General features: G+C 48.1%; 1 protein-coding gene across 1 annotated transcript in view; it reads left to right on the top strand.

Annotated features, from left to right (window-relative positions):
* LOC140407407 (uncharacterized) overlaps nt 1-21,580 on the top strand; it is a 72,841-nt gene extending 51,261 nt beyond the window's left edge. Inside the window, exons 7-8 of the mRNA XM_072494928.1 lie at nt 14,883-15,051; nt 20,448-21,580. Of these exons, the coding sequence (XP_072351029.1) occupies nt 14,883-15,051; nt 20,448-20,597 (319 nt within the window). The 3' untranslated portion in view covers nt 20,598-21,580. The remainder of the gene's footprint in view (nt 1-14,882; nt 15,052-20,447) is intronic.
* Nucleotides 21,581-25,148: the final 3,568 nt, after the last annotated feature.

Here is a 25,148-nt window from a genome sequence, read left to right as displayed (position 1 = left end):
TCGTCAGCACCTCCTCCAGCAATGTGGAGGCCGGCTCCACCGGGAAGCTCTTTATCTCCTTTCTGGCAAAATCTCGAACCTGCATGTATCTCAACATTTCCCCCTGCTCCAGCCCACACTTTGCTTCCAGCTCCTTCAATCCTGCAAACCGACCCCAAAGAAACAAATCTTTTAGTGCCTTAATCCCCTTCTCCTCCCATTTCCGAAAATTTCCATCCCACCTCCGTGGCTCAAATCTGTGGTTCCCCCGAATCGGCATTTCCCTTGGCCCTGCCCCCAACCCGAAGTGTTGGCGAAACTGTCTCCAGATTTTCAATGAAACTATTATTACCGGACCCTCTGAGTATTTCCCCGGGGCTATCGGGAGTGGCGCTGTTGCTAGTGCTTTCAATCCCGACCCCCTGCACAAACTCTCCTCCGTTCTGACCCACTGGGAATCAACCCCTCTGACCCAGCTCCGCACCTTCTCCACATTCGCCGCCCAGTAGCAATACATCAGGTTCGGAAGACCCAAACCCCCTGCCTGCCTTCCCCTCTGTAGCAGCACCTTTCTCACTCTGGCCACCTTCCCTCCCCATATGAACAAAGTAATCCTTCCCTCAATCTCTCTGAAAAAAGCTTTTGGCAGGAAAGTCGGCAGGCATTGAAAAATAAACAGATCGTGGCAACACGTTCATTTTAACCACCTGTACCCGACCCATCCATTTTAACTGCCTACATCTGACCCGCCCTCACTTTCACATGTTGAGCTCGTTTTATTTATTCATGTCTCCCAACATTTGGTTTTAAGTCTTAATTTTTCCTTTTGAACTCTCCATGTGGGCCTAGTTGTCAAGGTTATACATTACTGCTGGAACATCATTAACTAAGCAAAAAAGAGAAAACAATTAAAGGTGTTCTTCCTATTTTATATTTGTCCAATAAATTATTTTGAGAGTAAAGTTTGAAGTAGAGATGTGATGTAGAGTGAGGAAAAATATTTTGGGGGATACAAAATGTTTCTGCTATAGAAATGGCTGTCCGTGTAGAAGCTTTCTTTTTCTTTTTTTAAATAAATTTAGAGTACCCAATTATTTATTTTTTTCCAATTAAGGGGCAATTTAGCGTGGCCAATCCACCTAACCTGCACATCTTTGGGTTGTGGGGGTGAAACCCACGCAGACCTGGGAAGAATGTGCAAACTCCACACGGACAGTGACCCAGGGCCGGGATTCGAACCCGGGTCCTCAGCGCCGCGGTCCCAGTGCTATCCGCTGCGCTATATGCCGCCCTGTAGAAGCTTTTTTTGATGGTTGCGCACGTGCTCTATTTTTTTAAGCTTTCATGTGTTGAAAATGTTGGCAGTCCAGAAGACCTCGCCCTTTCTTGAGTTTGCATTCATATCAGCAACTGGAGGACGATGGTGGGTGGGAGGGTGAATGAAGGAAACCAGTTTCATTGTCGTTGGATTCTTGGTTGCTTGCCTCAGCCCTGAGTCTCTCATTTGTCCAAACAAAAATGAGAATGGTTCAGGATTTGGGGGACTTCAGTTACACGGATAGATCGTCAAATTTGGGGCTGCTCTGTTTTTAGAAAAAAGGGTGAGAGGATATTTAATAGAGAGGCTGAAAATCTGGACTTGGTCTAGAGAGGAGATGGTGGAGAAACTGATCCCATTGGCGGAAGGGTGAAGAACCAGGGAACATATTTAAGCAGACACTGTTTGAATGGCAAACGAACCGGAGGTTACATGAGGGAAAATAATTTTACTTGGCAAGTGAATCTGGAAAGCACTGTGTGGTGGGGCAGATTCCATTCTGGATTTCGAAAGGGAATTAGATGATTATTTGGGAGAAAATTTGCTGGGCTACAGGGAAAAGATAGGGTGACAGGGCTAGCTGAGTAACTATTACAGAGAGCCTGCAGCGGCAAAATGGGCCAAATGTGCGCTGCTTCTGTTCGATGACTAAAATCTTTTTCCCTATGTGAGTTCATCCATCTCGATAAGGTTACCCCACCCCACCGCCCCCACTCCATTCTGGTGTTGCTTATTGTCTCCCCTGTTGTCACCCAGAGCTGCCATCTGCTCTTCAAAGTGGGTGGCATCACTAACTGATCCCACACCGCTTTTTATTTAGGGTCTCTGGTCGTTCCAATAAAGCAGATGTTTGCTCTACTAACACCTGCAAATGAAAAACTTTTCTCATGCTGCCAAAAATGTATGCCACAGACGAGAGAGTGACAGGTGACAGCTGCTGTACATCCTTGGAGACTGACCTCCGAGCCTGTATGTCCTTCGATTAGGCAAACATCGCTGAGTTTCGAGACCCATGACAATAAAACCGTGTGGGCACTTTTGTTCTCTGCTGGGAAGGTGGCACAGCTGTGCCCATTTGCCATTCCCATGTGTTGTGAATCATCTGGTGCAACATGCTCACTGATGCAATCTGAGTTTATTCCTCTCTGTCCATCCCCGACTCGGTAAAAGTCTGAACTAGCATTGGGATACGATAAAGTAGCCGACGCAGAGGATGCCATGAAGGAGTTTGGAAAAGTGAGACCGAATCAGCTCCAGACACCTCTGCGTAGATTAACCCTCATCATGATCATCATAGTTAACAAGGAAGTAATTTCTGCCCCATGCTCCCCTTCCTGTGGATCTCCTCTCCCCCATGGTTGTGGTGGATTTACAGGGAAGGAGAGTGCAAGCCCAGGATCATAGAATTTACAGTGCAGAAGGAGGCCATTCGGCCCATCAAGTCTGCACCAGCTCTTAGAAAGAGCACCCAACTTAAACTCACGCCTCCACCCTATCCCTGTATTCCCACCTAACCTTTATGGACACTAAGGGCAATTTATCATGGCCAATCCACCTAACTGCACATTTTTGGACTCGAGTCTGCTTGGGATTCGGGGGACAAAACAAGGGAGGACACTTGTGGCTGTGAGGTTCTTCGCAGGAATGCAATGGTAATAGTGGAGTTGATCTGTCATTATTGTGATATCGACAATGTTCCTCCAATGTCGTCACTTCTGATAGCAAGAGTAACGTTTCTTTCTATGATCTCCATGAACTCCCTCCTGTATGCTATGAGATGCCATACATTTTTGACCTGTCCCTTTGGCATTGTGCGGCAATTCTTTGGGCAAATAGGATGAATCCATGAAGTGGAAGTCCACATTCAAATGTTACACCATGTAAGAAATGTGTTCACATAATTCTCTTGAAGTGGGGGAAGGCTTTTGGGGCTGTGCGTGCATGAAACTGGTTTTAAATGGTGGTGGGTGTCCGGTGTGGGACACGTAGGAAGGGTAACTCAGGTAGCCATAATCTAAGGTCTAAATCAGTGTCCATTAAGGTTTAGTTGAACAGTTCTTGCTTTGGGCCTGAAGAATGTGCTGCAGCCAAAGGAAGATGTGAAAGGTGACAGGTGTATTATTTTGTAATCCCTAGTCAGGACACTGAATTTTTGTGACAGTGGCCTGCGGTCTTGGGACTGAGGGGTTTGACACTTGCTGCCAGTGCTGCTCCCTCCACATGGCATGAGCGAGAGTTTTAGTGGTCCCCAAGCATGGACATCCCAGTAGTCTGCGTCCCTTGAGCTTAGTTTCATCCCGCAGGTTCTGCAAGTCTGTTTCCGAGAAATTGTGTCCCCTTCGCCTCCACTCCTGATTTGCCCCAGCTCTTGTTTGTCTGCCTCTTGTGGTGGGCGATTCTTGAAAAGTGACAGAAAGACAGTAATGAGTTAAGCAGTTGATAATCAGCCAAGTTAGTCGGGCACTATCACTTACTGCTGCAGCTTTCAGTCAGAATCGGCCTGTAAAGGATCTGCTCTAATTTCAGTTTTGCTCGTGTTTTATGTGAACCACTATTCCAGTGGATATGCAAGTGTACAGTCAGAAAAAGTGTCGTATCAATACCATTGTAGACCATCTGAGGTCACAATTCTTTTTTCAGAGAAATTTGGGGTCTGAGTCTCTGGTTGGTAGTATCCCCCCTTTTAGTAAACACGTGGCTCAGAATGGCTCATCTCTTTGCAAGTTTATTTTGCTTTTATTTCATCCCAGTATCTCAGGAACTGACTACTTTTGAGTTAACCTCTCTTGGATACCAGCACCATTCTCTGAGTGCCCATTCTTCAGTACTGAGCCGAGACGATGCATATTGAAGTTAAGTCAGTCAGCAAATAAAGTGGGTTAATCTTCTGGCTAAAATCCTGATATTTTCTATTCGGCTAGAAATGTTTTACCGCACTGGAGGCCATTCAGCCCGTTGAATCTGTGCTGGCTGAAAAGGAGTTGTCCAGCCTAAATACCCTTTCCTGCCCTTTGTTCCTAACCCTTTAGGATACTCTATTAAAAAGCAAATGGGGCTGGATTAGCACATAGCTAAAAGCTGGCTTTTAAAGCAGACCAAGGCAGGCCAACAGCACGGTTCAATTCCCTTACCAGCTTCCCCGAACAGGCACCGGAAAGTGGCGACTAGGGGCTTTACACAGTAACTTTGGTTTGGGCATTTTATACCCATTAGGAGGGTAACTCCGGCAAGTGCAAAGTTGTACGTGACGTGTTCATTGAATCATAGAATTTACAGTGCAGAAGGGGGCCATTCGGCCCATCGAGTCTGCACCAGCCCTTGGAAAGAGCACCCCACTTAAGCCCACGCCTCCACCGTAACCCAGTAACTAGTAACTCCACCCAACCGTTTTGGACACTAAGAGCAATTTATCATGGCTAATCCACCTAACCTGCACATCTTTGGACTGTGGGAGGAAACCGGACCACCCGGAGGAAACCCAAGCAGACACGGGGAGGATGTGCAGACTCTGCACAAAGTGACCCAAGTCAGGAATCGAACCTCGGCCCCTGTGCTACCGTGCTGTCCTCGTTCTGAGACATTCCAGAAATAAAGTCCGGTATAAAATTCACCCCCACCCCAATCAGCTTGCTAAATAGTTTGTGAAGGCAAACTAGTTGCAATCACGATTGTACATGTGCAAACATTGCACAGTTACTTGCAAGTAGCAATCATAATGGAGAAATTGTGACCAGCAAAATTCACAGCATTTGGCACATTGATGCTTCATTCCTATCTGTAGTATTCTAAAATTTATATTGCCCAAGATAGCATGCTTAAGAATTTGGTACGATTATTTTGAGCTTGATCGATCTGAATTTCTATTCATGCTCATGGTACTTGCTTGGGGAATTGTTGGCTTGTACGCTGTAGGTGGATTGAGAGACTGAGAAATGGAATTTAACAATACAAGCATCACAATATCAATGCTTTGACCCAGATGATGTAGAGGTGCCGGCGTTGGACTGGGGTGAGCACAGTAAGAGGTCTTACAACACCAGGTTAAAGTCCAACAGGTTTGTTTCAAACACTAGCTTTCGGAGCGCTGCTCCTTCCTCAGGTTCACCTGTGGAAGGAGCAGTGTTCCAAACGCTAGTGATTTGAAACAAACTTGTTGGACTTCTTGATCCAGATGGGATGGGAAGTAAAACAGGCAAATTTCAGCAGCCAGGATTGGGGCTAATTTCAGCAAGAGAATTGCAACGTAAATGATAAGTAATTTTGATAATTCAGTGTAATAATTACACCATAGTGAGTGCACATGGTGTTGAAGTTGGCAATCTCACTTCTGGCCATCTCCTTCCATGGCCTCTGAGCGGTTTGTCTCGGATTGGGTTTGATCGGCGATGGGAGAGTGGATCTACCGTACTCCATTCTAAAAGGACTTCTTTCCTGAGATTCTACGGCAGTACTTGCTGAGCAGGGGCCAGGGCATGTCTGTCTTACCGCGGACCTTGAAGACTTTCACAGGATTGTTACAGTCCAGAAGGAGGCCATTCAGTTTACCATGTCTGTACTGAAATGAAAAAATGAAAATCGCTTATTGTCACAAGTAGGCTTCAAATGAAGTTACTGTGAAAAGCCCCTAGTCGCCACATTCCGGCGCCTGTTCGGGGAGGCTGTTACTGGCTCTCCAAACGAGCATCATGACTTAGTGCCATTCCCCAGCCTCTTCCCTGTACCCCTACAGGTTTTTATTCAAATAAGCATCTAATGTCCTCTCGAATGCCTTGATTGAACCTGCCTCCACCACACGTTCAGGCAGTTCTTTCCAGATCCGAACTATTGGCTGTGTGAAAATGTTTTTCCTCACATCACATTTACTTCTTTTGCAAATCACTTTAAATCTGTGCCCTCGCGTTCTTCATCCTTTTATGAGCGGGAATAGTTTCTTCCTATCCACTCTGTCCAGCCCCCTCATGAGTTTGAACATCTCTATCAAATCTCTTTTTGGTCTTCTCTTCAAGAAGAACAGTCCCAAACTCTCCAACCTATCCTTATAACTGAAGTTTCTCATCCCTAGAACAATTCTTGTTCACCTTTTCTGCACTCCCTGCAATGCGTTCACATCCTATAGTGCGATGCCCAGATACACAATATTCCAGCTGCGGTCTAATTAGTGTTTTGAATAAGTTAAACATAACCTCCTTGCTCTTGTACTCTATGCCCCTATCAGCAAAGACTAGGATACTATGTGCTTTATTAACTACTGTCTCCACCTGTCTTGCTACCTTTAATGACTTTTGCACATACACACGCCAGTCCCTTTACCCCCCATAGTTTATATTGTCTCTAAATTCTTTCTACCAAAATGAATCACCTCACACTTCTCCACAGTGAGCCTCATCTGCCACCTATCTACCCACTCAACCTGATGTCCCTCTGAAGTTCTACACTATCCTCACAGTTTACAATGCTGCCAAGTTTTACATTTGGCAGGTTTTTATTTGATAAAATAAGAGTTTTCGAGCACCCAAACAAAGCAAAGTCTGGTTCTTAAATCTTGCAGCAGCATGTTATTTTCAGTCTCCACTGGCTGAGCTCCTAAATTATTATTTAAAAAAAAATTTAAAAAATTATATTCAAACAATATTTTCATTATAACAAACAGAACAACAATATCACCAATCGCAACCCCATATTATTCCCAAAATGCATCCACCCAGGCCCGCCAACCCCCCATAACAAAAACAATACCTTAACTAAAAAGCCAACGCCCCCCCGCCCCCCCAACACCTGTCCTCCACCCACCACTGGGAAGAACCCACTCATAGGCACCCTAGTCAGGTGCGCCCTGTGCACTACCTTGAACTGGATTAGACTTAACCTTGCACACGAGGAGGTGAGGTTGACCCTGTGAAGAGCCTTATTCCACACTCCCTCCTCAAAGACCAAATCCGCTCACCCTCCCGCTTCCTCTTTACTTCCTCCAATGATGCCTTCTCTGTCACCAACATCCGCCCATAGACATCTGAAATCTTACCCTCCCCCTAACTTGGACAAGGACAGGACCATATCCGCAAACGAAGGTGATGGCACCAGGGGAAATGAAGGAAGTTCTTTGAGTAAAATAAACTCCCTCTCGTAAGCTGGAACTTTGATACCAAATTATCAGGACTGGCAAATCTACCCTCCAGAAACATGTCTCGAAAGCTCTCCAACTCCTCCCTCTCCTATGCCCAAACAACGAATCTAAGCCAGATGGTTTGTGCAGATTGGAGCCAACAGACATGGAGCCGAGTTTAAAATGCTGCCTAAACTGATTCCAAATCCTCAAAGTGGCCATCACCACCAAGCTAGAAGAGAATCTAGCCGGGGAAAAAGATAGTGGCACTGTAACCAGGGTCCTCAGATTCGATCCTATGCACAAAACCTCCTCCATCCGCCCGCATTTAGATCCTCAAACCACCACTGCACCGTATCAATATTTGCTGCCCAGTAATAAGATAACACATTAAGTAATGCCAAACACCCGACTACCTGTCCCTTTGCAAAACCGTCCTACAAACCCAAGGAGTCTCACCAGCCCAAAACAAAAGTAGAATCAATTTATTAACCCTTCAAAAGAAAGCCTTGGGATGAAAGACTGGGGGACATTGGAACAATAATCTCAGGAGAATATTAATCTTCATCATCTGCACCCTTCCTGGTAAGGTCAGAGGAAGGACATCCCACCTTTTCAAATCGGCCTTCACCCCATCCACCAGACTAGAAATGCTTGACCCACCTGGATACCCAGATACCGGAAGCTAGTCTTGGCCGGACAAAATAGCTGCCTCCCCAGATCAGTTCCCCTCCCTGGGGGGGGGGGGGGGGGGGGGGGGGGGGAGGGCTAACCCGAAAAAATTCACGCTTACCCAGATTTAACTTGTACCGAGAAAAGGAGTTAAACTTCCTGAGCAGCTCCAGTATCTCCCCCCCCCCACATTGTAGAGAAGGACAGTGATATATAGCAACAGATTATCCGCATACATGGACACCCTATGCACCCTCCCTCCATGCACTATCCCTCCAACAGATAGATGAACGCAATGCAATGACCAATGGCTCGATTGCTAAGACAAACAAAAGTGAAGACAACGGCCACCCCTGTTCAGTTGGAAATAACCCAAGCTCAGGGCATTAGTGCATACACTTGCGGTGGGAGCCCTGTACCAAAGCCTAACCCATGAAATAAGATTTGGCCTGAAGCCAACCCGCCCTATGATCTCCAAGGTACCCCCAGTCAACAACATCGAATGCCTTCTCTGCGTCCAACGAGATAATCACTTCTGATTAGATCCCTAAGGAGGGCGACAACACAACATTTAACAATATCCTAATATTGGCCGATAACTGTCGGCCCTTAACAGTCTGTTCCTCCGAGATCACCCCAGGTAGGCAGGACTCCAAGTGCATTGCCAACAACTTAGCGTTAGCGTTTAGCAATGAAATAGGCCGATATTGACGCACATTCCATGGGATCCTTGTCCGACATCTGGTTTGAACTATTTTTACCAGACATTACTTGAACAAGGGGGGTCTTACTCCATAAAATGATACCAATTTCCTCCAAAATTACGCTCGTAAGCCGGCAGAAAGGGACAAAAACCAAGTACCTTGCCGGGAGCCACCTCGTGTGCAGCTGTTTGTCACATCGCTGCCACCGGAAGTCAGCTCCTAAATTAATGACGTTCCTTTTTTTAAAAATGTACTTTATTCCAAACTTGTGTAAAAAAACAGCAACACATAAAATACACACTCCACAAAATTACAGTCTACAGTTTGTACAATTTGTCCCCCCCCCCCCCACCCCCAAAGCTCTCCGCTGACCCCCTCAACTCAAACTTGATCTTCTCCAACTGGAGAGAGTCGTGTAACTCCCCCCAGCCAGGCCGCCCGCCACCCCAGCGGCGTATCCGATCTCCGATTTAGCAAGATCCTTCGCTGGGCAATTAGAGAGGTGATGGCCACAACATCAGCCCTCTTCCCTTCCAGAAGCACCGACACCGTCTGCTACCCCAAAAATCCTCACCGACTCTGACACTACCTCCCCTTTCTCTGTCCGCATCCGTAGAATTTCCCACTGTGCTGCCTGCCTCCACAGCTGGTGAGCCAGCATAGGATTCGCCATCTCTCCAAACGCATATTGCCCCCCTCGCCCTCGTAATTGCCCCACCGCCTTTCCCATCGTCAATCTATCAAACTGCCCCTGCAACCTCTTCCTCTCCATCAAAAGCTCTTTAGTAGGAGCCCCCAAGTACCTCCTATCCGTCTTGACTATCTCATCCAGCAGTCGTCCATGCTCTTCCCTTCACCTTAAACAAGATAATCTCCCCTCAGCCCACCGCCAGAGATCAACCATTCCCATATGTTCCATAAACGCTCCCAAATCCTTCACCACCCCCCACCCCGAGTGAAATACTTGTCCCACCCATCCCTTCTTTAACCTAACCTGATCCTCAACCCTAAACCGGGCCGATCCAAGGTGACCCCCCCTCTCCGTCCATGACCACGCTAAGTCTCCAACTCTGCCACGTCGTAATCCCTCCCCCCAACGAACCTGGCCACCTCTCGTGACCTCCTCCCCCACCTCACCTCCGTTCACTAGCATTATCTGCTAACATGTTAACTCCCGCTCGAAGGCCCTCCCTGCACTACAGTCCCTCCCCGCCTCCCCCCGGTCTCTCCTCAGCCTGTGCAAACGGCTCCTTAGCCACCTGAATACTCCCAAGCCAGCAACCTCATCCAATATACACACCTCTTTTTCTCATAAAGGGAAGCACTCAAAATCACAAATCACATCCTCCCAAAATGTAAAACAACACAAACGGCAAGAGGGGGTGTTGATCACCCCCTTACAAACTTAACAACTCCTCGAAAACACAAAACAGCCAGAAAATCCAACCTTTGCCGATACAGCTCTTCCATCTCGCAACAACTCTCAGTTCTCCCCTAGTTTATGGTCCTTTGTAAAGCCATTGGCCTCTTCTGGCGTCTCAAAGTAGTACTTCTGGCCTTCAAATGTGATCCAAAGTTTTGCCAGGTACAACAACCTAAACCAAATCTTCTTTCGATATACGAACAAAGAACAAAGAAATGTACAGCACAGGAACAGGCCCTTCGGCCCTCCAAGCCTGCGCCGACCATGCTGCCCGACTAAACTACAATCTTCTACACTTCCTGGGTCCGTATCCTTCTATTCCCATCCTATTCATGTATTTGTCAAGATGCCCCTTAAATGTCACTATCGTCCCTGCTTCCACCACCTCCTCCGGTAGCGAGTTCCAGGCACCCACTACCCTGTGCGTAAAAAACTTGCCTCGTACATCTACTCGAAACCTTGCCCCTCTCACCTTAAACCTATGCCCCCTAGTAATTGACCCCTCTACCCAGGGGAAAAACCTCTGACTATCCACTCTGTCTATGCCCCTCATAATTTTGTATACCTCTATCAGGTCTCCCCTCAACCTCCTTCGTTCCAGTGAGAACAAACCGAGTTTATTCAACCGCTCCTCATAGCTAATGCCCTCCATACCAGGCAACATTCTGGTAAATCTCTTCTGCACCCTCTCTAAAGCCTCCACATCCTTCTGGTAGTGTGGCGACCAGAATTGAACACTATACTCCAAGTGTGGCCTAACTAAGGTTCTATACAGCTGCAACATGACTTGCCAATTCTTATACTCAATGCCCCGGCCAATGAAGGCAAGCATGCCGTATGCCTTCTTGACTACCTTCTCCACCTGTGTTGCCCCTGTCAATGACCTGTGTACCTGTACTCCTAGATCTCTTTGACTTTCAATACTCTTGAGGGTTCTACCATTCACTGTATATTCCCTGCCTGCATTAGACCTTCCAAAATGCATTACCTCCCATTTGTCCGGATTAAACTCCATCTGCCATCTCTCTGCCCAAGTCTCCAAACAATCTAAATCCTGCTGTATCCTCCGACAGTCCTCATCGCTATCCGCAATTCCACCAACCTTTGTGTTGTCTGCAAACTTACTAATCAGACCAGTTATATTTTCCTCCAAATCATTTATATATACTACAAAGAGCAAAGGTCCCAGCACTGATCCCTGTGGAACACCACTGGTCACAGCCCTCCAATGAGAAAAGCATCCTTCCATTGCTACTCTCTGCCTTCTATGGCCTAGCCAGTTCTGTATCCACCTTGCCAGCTCACCCCTGATCCCGTGTGACTTCACCTTTTGTACTAGTCTACCATGAGGGACCTTGTCAAAGGCCTTACTGAAGTCCATATAGACAACATCCACTGCCCTACCTGCATCAATCATCTTAGTGACCTCCTCGAAAAACTCTATCAAGTTAGTGAGACACGACCTCCCCTTCACAAAACCGTGCTGCCTCTCACTAATACGTCCATTTGCTTCCAAATGGGAGTAGATCCTGTCTCGAAGAATTCTCTCCAGTAATTTCCCTACCACTGAAGTAAGGCTCACCGGCCTGTAGTTCCCGGGATTATCCTTGCTACCCTTCTTAAACAGAGGAACAACATTGGCTATTCTCCAGTCCTCCGGGACATACCCTGAAGACAGCGAGGATCCAAAGATTTCTGTCAAGGCCTCAGCAATTTCCTCTCCAGCCTCCTTCAGTATTCTGGGGTAGATCCCATCAGGCCCCGGGGACTTATCTACCTTAATATTTTTTAAGACACCCAACACCTCGTCGTTTTGGATCTCAATGTGACCCAGGCTATCTACACACCCTTCTCCAGACTCAACATCTACCAATTTCTTCTCTTTGGTGAATACTGATGCAAAGTATTCATTTAGTACCTCGCCCATTTCCTCTGGCTCCACACATAGATTCCCTTGCCTATCCTTCAGTGGGCCAACCCTTTCCCTGGCTACCCTCTTGCTTTTTATGTACGTGTAAAAAGCCTTGGGATTTTCCTTAACCCTATTTGCCAATGACTTTTCGTGACCCCTTCTAGCCCTCCTGACTCCTTGCTTAAGTTCCTTCCTACTTTCCTTATATTCCACGCAGGCTTCGTCTGTTCCCAGCCTTTTAGCCCTGACAAGTGCCTCCTTTTTCTTTTTGACGAGGCCTACAATATCTCTCGTCATCCAAGGTTCCCGAAAATTGCCGTATTTATCCTTCTTCCTCACAGGAACATGCCGGTCCTGAATTCCTTTCAACTGACACTTGAAAGCCTCCCACATGTCAGATGTTGATTTGCCCTCAAACATCCGCCCCCAATCTATGTTCTTCAGTTCCCGCCTAATATTGTTATAATTAGCCTTCCCCCAATTTAGCACATTCATCCTAGGACCACTCTTATCCTTGTCCACCAGTACTTTAAAACTTACTGAATTGTGGTCACTGTTAGCGAAATGCTCCCCTACTGAAACATCTACCACCTGGCCGGGCTCATTCCCCAATACCAGGTCCAGTACCGCCCCTTCCCTAGTTGGACTGTCTACATATTGTTTTAAGAAGCCCCCCTGGATGCTCCTTACAAACTCCGCCCCGTCTAAGCCCCTGGCACTAAGTGAGTCCCAGTCAATATTGGGGAAGTTGAAGTCTCCCATCACCACAACCCTGTTGTTTTTACTCTTTTCCAAAATCTGTCTACCTATCTGCTCCTCTATCTCCCGCTGGCTGTTGGGAGGCCTGTAGTAAACCCCCAACATTGTGACTGCACCCTTCTTATTCCTGATCTCTACCCATATAGCCTCACTGCCCTCTGAGGTGTCCTCTCGCAGTACAGCTGTGATATTCTCCCGAACCAGTAGCGCAACTCCGCCTCCCCTTTTACATCCCCCTCTATCCCGCCTGAAACATCTAAATCCTGGAACGTTTAGCTGCCAATCCTGCCCTTCCCTCAACCAGGTCTCTGTAATGGCAACAACATCATAGTTCCAAGTACTAATCCAAGCTCTAAGTTCATCTGCCTTACCCGTAATACTTCTTGCATTAAAACATATGCACTTCAGGCCACCAGACCCGCTGTGTTCAGCAATTTCTCCCTGTCTGCTCTGCCTCTGAGCCACACTGTCCCTATTCACTAGTTCTCCCTCAATGCTCTCACCTTCTGACCTATTGCTCCCGTGCCCACCCCCCTGCCATACTAGTTTAAACCCTCCCGTGTGACACTAGCAAACCTCGCGACCAGGATATTTATGCCTCTCCAGTTTAAATGCAAACCATCCTTCTTATACAGGTCACACCTGCCCCGGAAGAGCTCCCAGTGGTCCAGATAATGGAAACCCTCCCTCCTACACCAGCTGTTTAGCCACGTGTTTAGCTGCTCTATCTTCCTATTTCTAGCCTCACTGGCACGTGGCACAGGGAGTAAGCCCGAGATTATAGCACCTCCTTTGCTCTGTTGAACCCAGCATGCCTCTTCGCCAGCTCCGCGCCAATGTCCTGGTATATTCGGACACGATTCCCCTCCCATTCACAGTCTCACTTCTCTCTGGCCCACGTTAGAATCCTCTCCTTCTCCATGAACTTGTGTAACTCCACAATTAGCGCCTGCGGCAGCCCCCCTACTCTCGGCTTCTGTCTTAAGGAACTGTGGGCCCGGTCCACCTCGAGGGCCTCGTCCAGCACTCTCTCCTCCACCAACCCAGCCAACTTCCTCGACACGTACATCATGGCGCTTGTTCCTTCCACACCCTCTGGCAGACGCACAATTCGCAGGTTCTGCCGCCTGGACCTGTTCTGTCCTCGACCTTCACTCTCAGTGACTTGCATTGATCCCCAGGATTCCCGTCTCCGCCTCCAGGGACACGATCCGATTGCTCTGATTGGACACCACCTTCTCCCCCTCGTGTATCGTCGCCCCTTGCGCCTTGAGGCACTTCTCTACTCGGTCCATCGATCCTGGCAGAGGTGCGACAGCTCCTTCAAATGCCTTTGACCAGTCGCCTTCCTTCCTTTGCTGGCAAAATTCCTCCTTACTGAAGGCCTTAACAGCTCCATCTGGGACTTACCCACTGGCGATGAAACTTCCCCCTCCGCCATTTTCGCAATTGTTGCTGCGCCGCTTGTCCCCTCCAATTCCTTAGCCAGGTCCTTAACTGTCTTTTGCCGGGTTCGGTAGCCGGTAGACATGCCAATCTTGGGGGAGAACCTCTCCCTCCACACCTTCTGCACCACGTTCCTGCTGGAGTCACCCTCCTGATGGGTATAAAATGCCCAAACCAATGCCTTTGAAAAGGAGCTGCCCTGTTTGCGGCACTCACTCGATGGCCGCCACCGGAAGCCACCATGAGTGACATTCCTAATGCCTGTAGCTTGCTGCCACCACAAACTCCTCCCCGATCACAAAAATAAATGATGGTGGAGTTGGTGCCTTTGATGTCAGGGAAGCGACATAACTGAACTGTAACACCCTATTCAATGCCAATCAGAAAATTCAAGCTAGTTTTTCCGTTTGTTGAAAGAAGAATGCCGTCCGGTTATCCTGCTCAGGCAGAATGAAAAAGTGGAGGGAGGAGGTGGTAGGCAGGGTGGACAATTGGAGGAGATGTTTCTGCGCTGTTGGGTTTTATGTAATTAATTTGTTTTAACCTGCCTAATTTTATTTTAACAGCTTTATTATCGACGTGAGGAGTGGCCCGGATATTTTGTTCCATTTCAACGTTCGATTTAACGATTGGGGTCAGGAAGTAATAGTTCGTAACAGCATGATCAATAACTCGTGGGGTGGAGAGGAAAGGGAGGCACCAAGGTTTCCATTCAAACCAGGACAAAAATTTGAAGTAAGTGAAATATTCCGGTATCTTCTTTTATCTTTGTGCCTTTGTCTCAGAGGAGAATAGATAATGGGCTAACTCCATTGTCTAATTAAAAAAAAAAAAAATTGGGGGAAATCTTTTTATTGCCATTTTTCATATTTATAAACAATTGCATATGTACATCACATTTTTCTTACCCATGTAAATTTACTTTATTGAACAGAGAGGTTTATTTTGTCTTTTATTTGACCCTATATACATTTTGACGTCCTCTGGATCGGTCAAGTATCCAGGAAGCCTTCCTCTGACCCTCGGATGGCGTACCTAATGTTCTCCAGATGGAGAAATTCCGAAAGGTCAGCGAGTCAGTCTGCAGCTTTGGGTGGTGCTGCCGATCGCCAGCCGAGCAGGGTTCCCCGGCGCGCGATTAGGGAAGCAAAAGCCAAGGCGTTAGCCCCCTTCCCCCATGTGTAGTTCTGTCTGCTCCGATGCCTCAAAGATTGCCAGTATTGGGCATGGCTTCACCCTCACGCCCATAACCTTGGACATTGCCTCGGAGAAGGCTGTCCAGAACCCAGCAAGCTTGGGACAAGCCCAGAACATGTGGGTGTGGTTGGCCGGGCCCCTCTGGCACCGTTCACATTTATCCTCCACGAAGAACCTGCTCATTCGGGTTCTGGTCACGTGCGCTCTGTGCACCACTTTGAGCTGCATTAGGCTGAGCCTTGCACAGGAGGAGATGGAGTTCGCCCTGCACTTTGCAGAGGAAGTGTTTTATTTGGATGTGTCTCATTTCCTGTCCTTTTGTAGTTTCCACTTCCTCGTCAGTTCGTCCAGTGTCGCCAGTCTGTGCCCTATGTAAAAGTCCCCGACCGTCAATGTGCCCCCGTCCCGCCTCCATTTTTGAAGCTGGTATCTAGCATGGCTGGTGGGAATCTGCGATTACCGCAGATGGGGGACATTTTAGTTAGCCCAAAGTGTTTGCCTCAGCTGGGTCCTCATTCTCAGCATAGCCGCTACCACTGGGCTCGTTGTGTATCTTGTTGCGGGGGATGGGAATCCTGCTGTAGCCAGGGCCCAAAGGTCGTTCCTTTGCAGGAAGCCTCCTGCATTTGTACCCAGTCCGTGCTGGGTTCTTGTACCCATCCCCTCACTCTTTCTGCCGTTGCTGCCCAGTGGTAGTATTGTAGGTTCGGTAGAGCCAGGCCCCCTTTGACTTTTCCTCTTTGCAGTGTCGGTTTGGGAATTCTCGGGTTCTTACCTCCCCTACACACAAACGCCATGATTAGACCGTCTACGTTTTGGAAAAAGGCCTTGGGGATGAAGATCGGTATGGATCTAACAGGAAGAGGAACCTCGGCAGTACGTTCATCTTGATCGTCTGCACTCTCCCCGCCAGAGAGAGTGGGAGTGAGGCCCACCTTTGAAGGTCCTTTTTTACTTTCCAGGCTGGTCAGGTTCCACTTGTGGATCTGTGTCCAGTCTCTGGCTATCTGGATCCCCAGGTAACGGAATCTGTTCTGGGCCGTTTTAAACGGGAGCCCCTTCAGCTCTGTCCCTCTCCCAGTTGGGTTCATTGGGAATGCCTCACATTTGCCTAGGTTACGTTTGTAGCCCGAAAAGGTTCCAAACTCTTTCAGTATTTGCAGTATTGCCTTCAATCCCTCCTGTGGCTTCGAGACATAGAGGAGCAGGTCACCTGCATAGAGTGAGACTCTGTGTTCTTGTCTCCTCTCCGGATTCCCTTCCAGCTTTTCGCATCCCGCAGGGCTACCACCAGGGGTTCGATAGTGAGCGCGAACAAGAGTGGGGACAGGGGGCAGCCCTGTCTTGTTCCTCTCTGTAGCTGGAAGAATTCAGAGCTGGTGGTGTTAGTTCGGACGCTCACTTTGGGAGCGGTGTACAGGAGTCTCACCCAGGCGGTGAACCCCGCTCCGACCCCAAATCGTTCCAGTACCTCGAGGAGGTAGTTCCATTCGACCCTGTCGAAGGCCTTTTCTGCGTCCAGGGACACGATCACCTCTGGTGTTCTCTCCCGGGGCTTGGGGGGGAACATTATTATGTTCAGCAGCCGCCTGATGTTGACTGTGAGCTTCCTACCCTTGACAAAGCCGGTTTGGTCCTCTGCGACCACCTCTGGTACGCAGCCCTCCAGCCTTTTGGTCAGGACCTTTGCGAGTATTTTCATATCCACGTTCAGCAATGAAATGGGTCTGTATGATCCACATTCCGTCAGGTCTTTATCTTTTTTGGGTATCAGTGAAATTGTGTCCTGCAATAGTGTTGGGGGGGGGGGTAGGCAGGCAGGGGCAGGGTACCCCCTGCCAGTGAGTCCGCGAACATGTCCCTTAGGTGTGGGGCCAGGACTGGTGCAAACCTTTTGTAGAAGCCGGCGGAACCCGTCGGGTCCTGGTGCCTTCCCCGCCTGCAAGGAGCTGACGCTCTCCATGATTTCTCCCAGATCTATTGGTGCTTCCAGCTCCCCCCGTCTGTCTTCCCCCACAACTGGTAGTTCCAGTCCATCTAGGAACTGTTTCATCCCCGCGCCCCTGTTCGAGGGCTCGGAGTTGTACAGTGCCCGGTAGAAGGTCTCGAATGCCTGATTGACCTCCTTTGGCTCTGTTACCAGTCTGCCTTTGCTATCCGAAACCTGCGCTATTTCCCTCGTGGCTGCCTGCCTTCTCAGCTGGTGAGCCAATAGGCGGTCCGCCTTGTCTCCGTGTTCGTAGACGGTCCCTCATGTCTGGCGGAGTTGGTACACTGCTTTCCTAGTGGATAGCAGGTTAAAGTCCAATTGCAGCTTTTTCCTCTCCGCCAGCAGCTCCACTGTCAGAGCCGCGGAGTATTTTCTGTCGACTTCCAGAATGGAGTCCACCAGTTGTTGCCTGGCCACCCTTTCTTCCCTATCTCTGCTTGCCTTGTAGGCTATGATCCCTTCTCTAATTACGGCCTTCAGTGACTCCCAGAACATAGGATGCAACCTCCCCGTTTTGGTTGTGACCAACGCAGTCACCTATGGCCCGTGATGTTTTTGTGGCAGAAGGCTTTGTCGGCCAGGAGGTCCATGTCCAGCCTGCACGTAGGGCGCTGGGCACGGCCTGTCTCCAACCTCGCATCCATGGCTTTTCACAGTACCTTCATTGAAGTCTACTTGTGACAATAAGCAATTATTATTATTATTATTATTATGTCGTGTGGTTCTCTGCATTCTGTCTGTCGCCTCCGACAGCCCCTCCTTCATCATCATGTGGAACTCATCCTGATCGCCTCCTTTATGGCAATTAGCTCCCTTTTCAGCATGCTTCTCCATTTGGGGGGGGGCTCGCGTCCTGTTCCTGCTTCGCTGTTTGGTTCGCCAGCTTTCCCCCTTCTTGGTTCGCCTGAACCTCCGCCCCGCTTTGTGGGGCTGCCTGCCTGCGCGCCCGCAGCTCCTGTCCTTTTCCTTCGCTGCTGCTCCTTACATCTCGTCATCCCCTCGATTTATTATTATTTCCAGGCATATTCCTTTTATGTGCCTTTCACCTTTTGCTGGGTTTTGGTGGGCTTTTTAAGCCGAAAATCCCGATAAATTGCCTCTGTTGGGTTCGTTTGGGAGGAGAGCCACATGGGGTGCGTCCGCTCAGCACATCGCCATCACCAGAAGCATCTGATTTTTTTTTTTCTAATTAGTACAGATGAATATAAATTAAAATAATTTGAAACTTAGGACAGGGATCTATATACATTGAAGAATACTTTGAGAACCTAGGATAGTACTGTCCCAGGCCAACATTCAACGTCTCCATGTGGCGGGTGAGCTCTCGGGAGGAATCCTAAACAATCACTATTGGGTCTGGTTTACCGAGCATCCCAAAGGTTCAACTGGAAACATTTGCCATCTCCGATTTGATTAGACCTGTCAAAAGGAGCTCTCCCGGAAACATCTGGCAGAAATCATCAATAATATCCCACAAGGCCCAGGCAAAAATCTTGTTTTTGTTGTCTTCTGTCTGGGCCGCTTCTTCACAGATCCTACTTTGCTAAGTTAGACTTAACTAGTACAGGTAATGGCATATTTATCAGCTTGATCAATGACCCAGCCATTTCTTTATAACATAATTTGTGACAGTTTGGACTGCACTTTGTAAATGCAGTTTTAAAAAAAAAATTGACTGGAATTTTCTGCAGTAAAAGTTGGATTATTATAAAGTGCTCCTTTACTTGCCCCCTGTCTTAACAATACACACAGATAACTTACGATTGTCTCGAGTGGAGCAAAGATAGAAAAACATTTTTGTGCTGGGGAGGGGGTTGGGGCTAATTTAAAAAAAAAAAAAACAATACACACAGATTTGAAGATTAACATGGATTACAAAGTACATAGTAAGCTACAATGATCTCATTAATACAAAGTCCCTTACAAGCACACAAGATAACTGTGATCAAAAATACACACACACCTGTCTGAACCCAAGTTAGTGTCTCTGGATTTCCCTTGAGAATTCCCCAGATGATGGTCACATGACAGTTTCCAAGCTCCACTCCCAAAAAACATGCTTTAAAATCTCTCAAAATTATGCTCTCCTTTAGTGGTTTGCATTACAAAATCCAGACCAGGTTTTCTAAATGACACTTTTAAACAAAGCTCCTGCTCCACTTTTAACAATGAATCCAATCCAGGATTTTGCACCACCCCCTTTTAGGTTCCCTTACAGACACTCGAGATTCAGCCATGATTTCCATAGTTATTACAACTCTCATTCTATTGGCTGTCATAAAATTTCACAAACCTGAAAATCACAGCAGACACCTTTCTGGCATCTCTGCTTTCTTCTAAGCTCAGTCTGTCTTTACTGAACAGTGCCCTGCTCTAGTGCCTTTAACCCCAAACGTCTTGAAATGTCTGTTCATTTCTCTAGTTTTCTTAACTAGCTGCTCTTCAGGTCTCTGCATTTGTTTTCTTAATCATTGTTCCGTGATATGACTTTTCTTCTAGCAAAGCTGAGCGAGATGTTCCCTCTCTAGCCTTCAAAACTAACTGCTTCTAGAAAAGCTGTGAGAGCTGCCTTCTCTTTCACTACCTATCTCAACTCCAAACAAATGAGCTAAACTAAAACTTAAAAGCTTCCCTACCTTACAAAGAGCCGGTTGCTCAGCAACCGCTGCTGGTTTATTTACTCTTCATGCCTATCCCTCTCTAAGCACAATAGAAACACAGTTGGAACTTAACCAACCCCCACACATACAAAACACCTTTGTCTAGCATGAATCTAACCTTAGGTTTTACCCTTCCAGACCACATTAAATTAAACCCACTTAAAACTATACCTTATTTCAAATGTGTACCAATAAAAATATAAGTCCCTTTAAAACTACCTTTATTTTCCTTACAACATTGTGATGCTTGAAATTAATATAGATTTTTTTTAAAAATTCTCCAGATACTACTACTTGCTGAACCAACCCAATACAAGATGGCTGTCAACAATCAACACTTGCTGGAATACAGACATCGTTACAAGACTTTGAAAGATATTACCAAGGTTGTTATCCATGGTGACATTAGTCTGCAAGCAATGTTTATGCAATAAACACCTTGAAATTATTTTAATATGGTTACGAATGTATATATACTGACATGTTTTACTATTCATGGATTGTTTTTATGTCTGAAGTAGCAGTTGTTTTGGATTGATTCAAAAGCTATCACACAATTGAGTATTCTGATGAAGCTGAGGACATTTGTTAATTGCATTTTCTTTACAACACTACTGCCAATGAACCCATTCCAGAACTCAAGTTGGAAAATAGGCCCATTCAGACCATCAAGGCTGTGTTTTCCCCTTGTTGAAATGCCTTGTCTGATCCCACGCCCCACTTGTTTTCTCACCTTCTTTAATATTCCTCTCATTCAAGCAAAACCTAATTACTTTTAAAATAATTCATGGACTCAAGTCACGGCTGAGAAGTTCACATTCTGACTGCTTTCTGCAAATAAACTTTTCTACCGCTTCCCCTTTTCTTCTGTGTGATTATGTTAAAGTTCTGTCTTCTGATAGTTTTGGCAACCCAATACAAACAATCTGTTATTATTTATCTTTACTGTCACCCTGTCCAATCTTGTCGACATTTATATCAGGCCATTCCTTCACCATTTTGGCTGTGAAGGGAAAAATGCTCCTAAATTCTCGAGTCTCCGCTCATCATAATTAGAACTTGTTATGCCTCGCACCTTTGTAACTAATTTATGCTGCACATCTTTGATCATTTGCATACCCGCAACTATACATCATATTCCATCTGCAGCCTGAATAACAGTATATTTAATCACCAGAACTTATCAGAATATTGAAGTCACAGCTCTCTCCAATGCAGCTGCTTTTATCGACCACATTTGAAACTTTGTGTAGCCCACCATAATATCCTGACGTTAGTATCTTCCAAATATATTGATTATGATCGAACTCCTGGGTACAATAATATGGTGATTTAAAATTGAGGAGCATGATCATATGCAATGAGTGACCAAGCTTTATATTTGCTGATTCAACAAATAAAAAATATATGTACCGCCTGTGTAGAGTGGATTAATTTGTCGTCGTGAATATTAAGAGTGCTATTATTTAAGTAACACATGGGGATAGAATGTGTGTCTGAAGGGGGTGGTCCTGATCTTGGGCCTGACGCTGAATTTAACCGACTGACGAGCTGCAGACTTCTACCTGGATTCCTCGTGCAGCTCGCTTAGGGGCTTTGAATGTCGGACCACTGCATCCACCAGGTTAGTTGTTAAAAGGGGAAGTGATAGATGCAGGAGGGGTGGGGGGGTGGATTGCCCCATGTGAGGCCCGGGCGAGGAAAATGATTAGAGAGATGAGTGAAGGGTTGATTATACTGGTATATGCTGCTCAGGCTACCAGCAATCTTACAGTAGCTAGCACACATGACCATTCTGCATACAAGGTAAGGAAATAAGACTTGAAGGCAGGTAAGCAATGGGGAGGGGCAAGGTGTAACATCTGTCCCTGATCTTATCCATATGAACGTGCTATCAGGAGCCACTGTATAGTGATCAAACGCAGGAATACTGTCTAATTTTTCCATTTCCCGAAGGGACTGAAACCAGTTTCAGAGCCCTGTACCAGCCTCCCCAAACAGGCGCCGGAATGTGGCGACTAGGGGCATCCCCCTCCGGTGGGGGCATCATCATCACCCCAGCAACCTTCGTACATTGGCATTCAATTGTCTCCCCTTAACAAACCCTGTCTGGTCGTCATGTACCACCCCTGGGACACAATCCTCTATCCTTGTCGCCATCACTTTGGCCAGCAGTTTGGCGTCTACGTTTAGGAGGGAGATGGGCCTGTATGATCCGCACTGCAGCGGGTCTTTGTCCCGCTTCAGGATTAGCGATATCGTCGTCTCCGACATTGTCGGGGGTAATGTCCCCCTTTCCTTAGCCTCATTAAAGGTTCTCGCCAAAACCGGGGCCAACAGGTCCATATATTTCCTATAAAATTCCACCGGGAACCGATCTGGTCCCGGGGCCTTCCCTGCTTGCATGCTCCCAATTCCTTTGATCACCTCATCCACCTCAATCTGCGCCCCCAGACCTGCCACCTCCTGCCCCTCCACCCTCGGGAACTCTAGCTGGTCCAAAAAGTGTCTCATTCCCTCTTTCCCCTCCGGGGGTTGGGACTTGTACAGCCTCTCATAGAATGTCTTGAACACCTCGTTCACTTTCCCTGCTCTCTGCTCCATCTTTCCCGTTTCGTCCCTAACTCCACCAATCTCTCGCCGCCCCCCTCTTCCGAAGTTGTTAGGCCAGCAGCCGGCTCGCCTTTTCCCCATATTCCTATTGTATCCCCTGTGCCTTCCTCCACTGTGTCTCTGCCTTTCCCGTGGTCAGCAGGTCAAACTCCTGCGCCCTTTTTCCCGCCATAGTTTCCATAGCGCAGGAAAATACCCGTGTCTTCCTCTCGGCCCCGCCCCTAATGGCGCAGTTCCCTCATTCCCCTTCCCTGTCCCCTTTTCCACCGGCGCCCACATTTCTTCATGTCCCCCACATCGGGGGGGAGAAAAATTCCCCGTCCAACATTAGTATACAGTAGCCCTCCCTCTCCCCACTTTACATTTCTGTGCCACCACCTCGCTACCTCCGGGCAATTTCTCAAGTCTAGTCCAATTTCTCTTCCTGAATGAATGTCCATTCCTCCTCCGCCATCTCGAAGTAGTGGTGTTTGCCCTGATGCGTGACCCACAATCTCGCCGGCTGCAGCATCCCAAATTTGACTTTCTTCCTATGGAGCACCGCCTTGGCCCGGTTGAAACTCGCCCTCCTTCTCGCCCCCTCCGCACTCCAGTCTTGATACACGCGTATCACCGCGTTCTCCCACTTGCTAATCTGTGCCTTCTTGGCCCAGCTCAGGACCATCTCCCTGTCCCTGTAGCGATGGAACTTCACCACTATTGCTCTTGGTGTTTCCCCTGCCTTTGGTCTTCTCACGAGGACCCGGTACGCTCCCTCCACTTCCAGGGGACCCGTTGGGGCCTCCGCTCCCATTAGAGTATGGAGCATCGTACTCACATACGCCCCAGCATCAGCCCCCTCTGTTCCTTCGGGGAGACCTAGAATCCGTAGGTTCTTCCTCCTCGAGCTGTTCTCCAGGGCTTCCAGCCTTTCTATGCACCTCTTGTGTAGTGCCTCGTGCGTTTCCGTTTTTACCACCAGGCCCTGTATCTCGCCTTCGTTCTCGGCTGCCTTTGCCTTCACTCCACAGAGCTCCATCGCCTGGACCTTCTATGTTTCCTTTAGTCCCGCGATTGCCAGTAACATCGGCGATTGCCAGTAACATCGGCGCCAGCACCTCTTTCTTGAGCTCCTCCACACATCGCCGGAGGAACTCCTGCTGTTCCGGGCCCCATACCATCTGGGCTCCCTCGGCCGCCATCTTGCTTCTCCCTTCTCTTCTCTGCCGCTGCTCCAAAGGATCCTCCGCAATCTGGCCACTACTGTCGCTCCTTTCCATCCTCACCCGGGGGGGCTCCTTCCTTTGGCACCTCACACTGGGTTTGGCCGCAAAAAATTTCCGTTGGGGTTCCCGGTAAGAGCCCAAATGTCCGTTGAAACGGGAGGTGCCGAAACGTGCGGCTTAGCTGGTCATCGCCGCAACCGGAAGTCATCGGAGCTGATTAATTAGCACACTGGAAAGCCTTTAAATACTGGAGAGGCCAGTTGCTTCTTTGTTTAAATTAAAGGCTTTTGCTCATAGGACTTGTTCTGAACATGCTTTCAGTGCAGGTCATGATTACTACCTTGGGAGACTTCCGGTGACGGCGGGCGGGAGGCGGCCGCACAATGGAGAGCCCCCGCTCGGGAACGGCAATTTCGGGGCTTTGAGCCCGGTCCCAGGGTCCGCGGAGGCGGCAGAAGAAGGGAGAAGGCACGGAGGAGGCACTGAGAAGACACAGGAGGAAAAAAAGAACAAAGAAAAATGTCGAGGGTGAGCAGAAAAACGGCCGAAAAAAACCCAGCTGGAGGTCCGTCGGGGAGTGGAAAGGTCACCGCGGGGTCACCAGGAAAAATGGAGGCTGGAGCACCAGGGAAGCACCAGAAATAACCAAGGTGATGGTTGCGGAATTTGAAAAGCAGTTGGCGCAGATTGCGAAATGCATGGAGATGGTGAGGAAGGAGATGAGGGAGGTTGAGTGTGCTGGTGGAGGAGGCGGTTTCCCCGGCGAAGATGGCGGTGGCGAGCGCAGTGGCGGAGGTGCGAGAGCAAGGGGAGGCGCTGAAGGAAGTGGAGGAGACGGTATTGCAGCACGGTGATCAACTTGCCTCGATGGGGAAGGAGATGCGGAAGGTGATGGATACTAACAAGGATCTGCGAGGAAAAATGGAAGATCTGGAAAACATCCAGGCGACAGAATTTGAGGATTGTGGGGCTGCCCGAAGGAGTTGAAGGACCGAAGCCGACTGAGTATTTTGCCGCGATGCTGGCAAAACTACTGGGGGAGGGGGAGGATCCCTCCCGATATGAACTGGATCGGGCTCATCGGTCGTGGAGGCCTGTACCAAAGGCGAGTGAGCCGCCAAGGGCAGTGACTCTGTGCTTCCGTAAGTACAGGGTGAAGGAGAAGGT

The sequence above is a fragment of the Scyliorhinus torazame genome, chromosome 2 (assembly GCF_047496885.1).
Source record: "Scyliorhinus torazame isolate Kashiwa2021f chromosome 2, sScyTor2.1, whole genome shotgun sequence".
Taxonomy (NCBI): Eukaryota; Metazoa; Chordata; class Chondrichthyes; order Carcharhiniformes; family Scyliorhinidae; genus Scyliorhinus; species Scyliorhinus torazame.
This window is presented reverse-complemented; position numbering and strand designations above follow the sequence as displayed.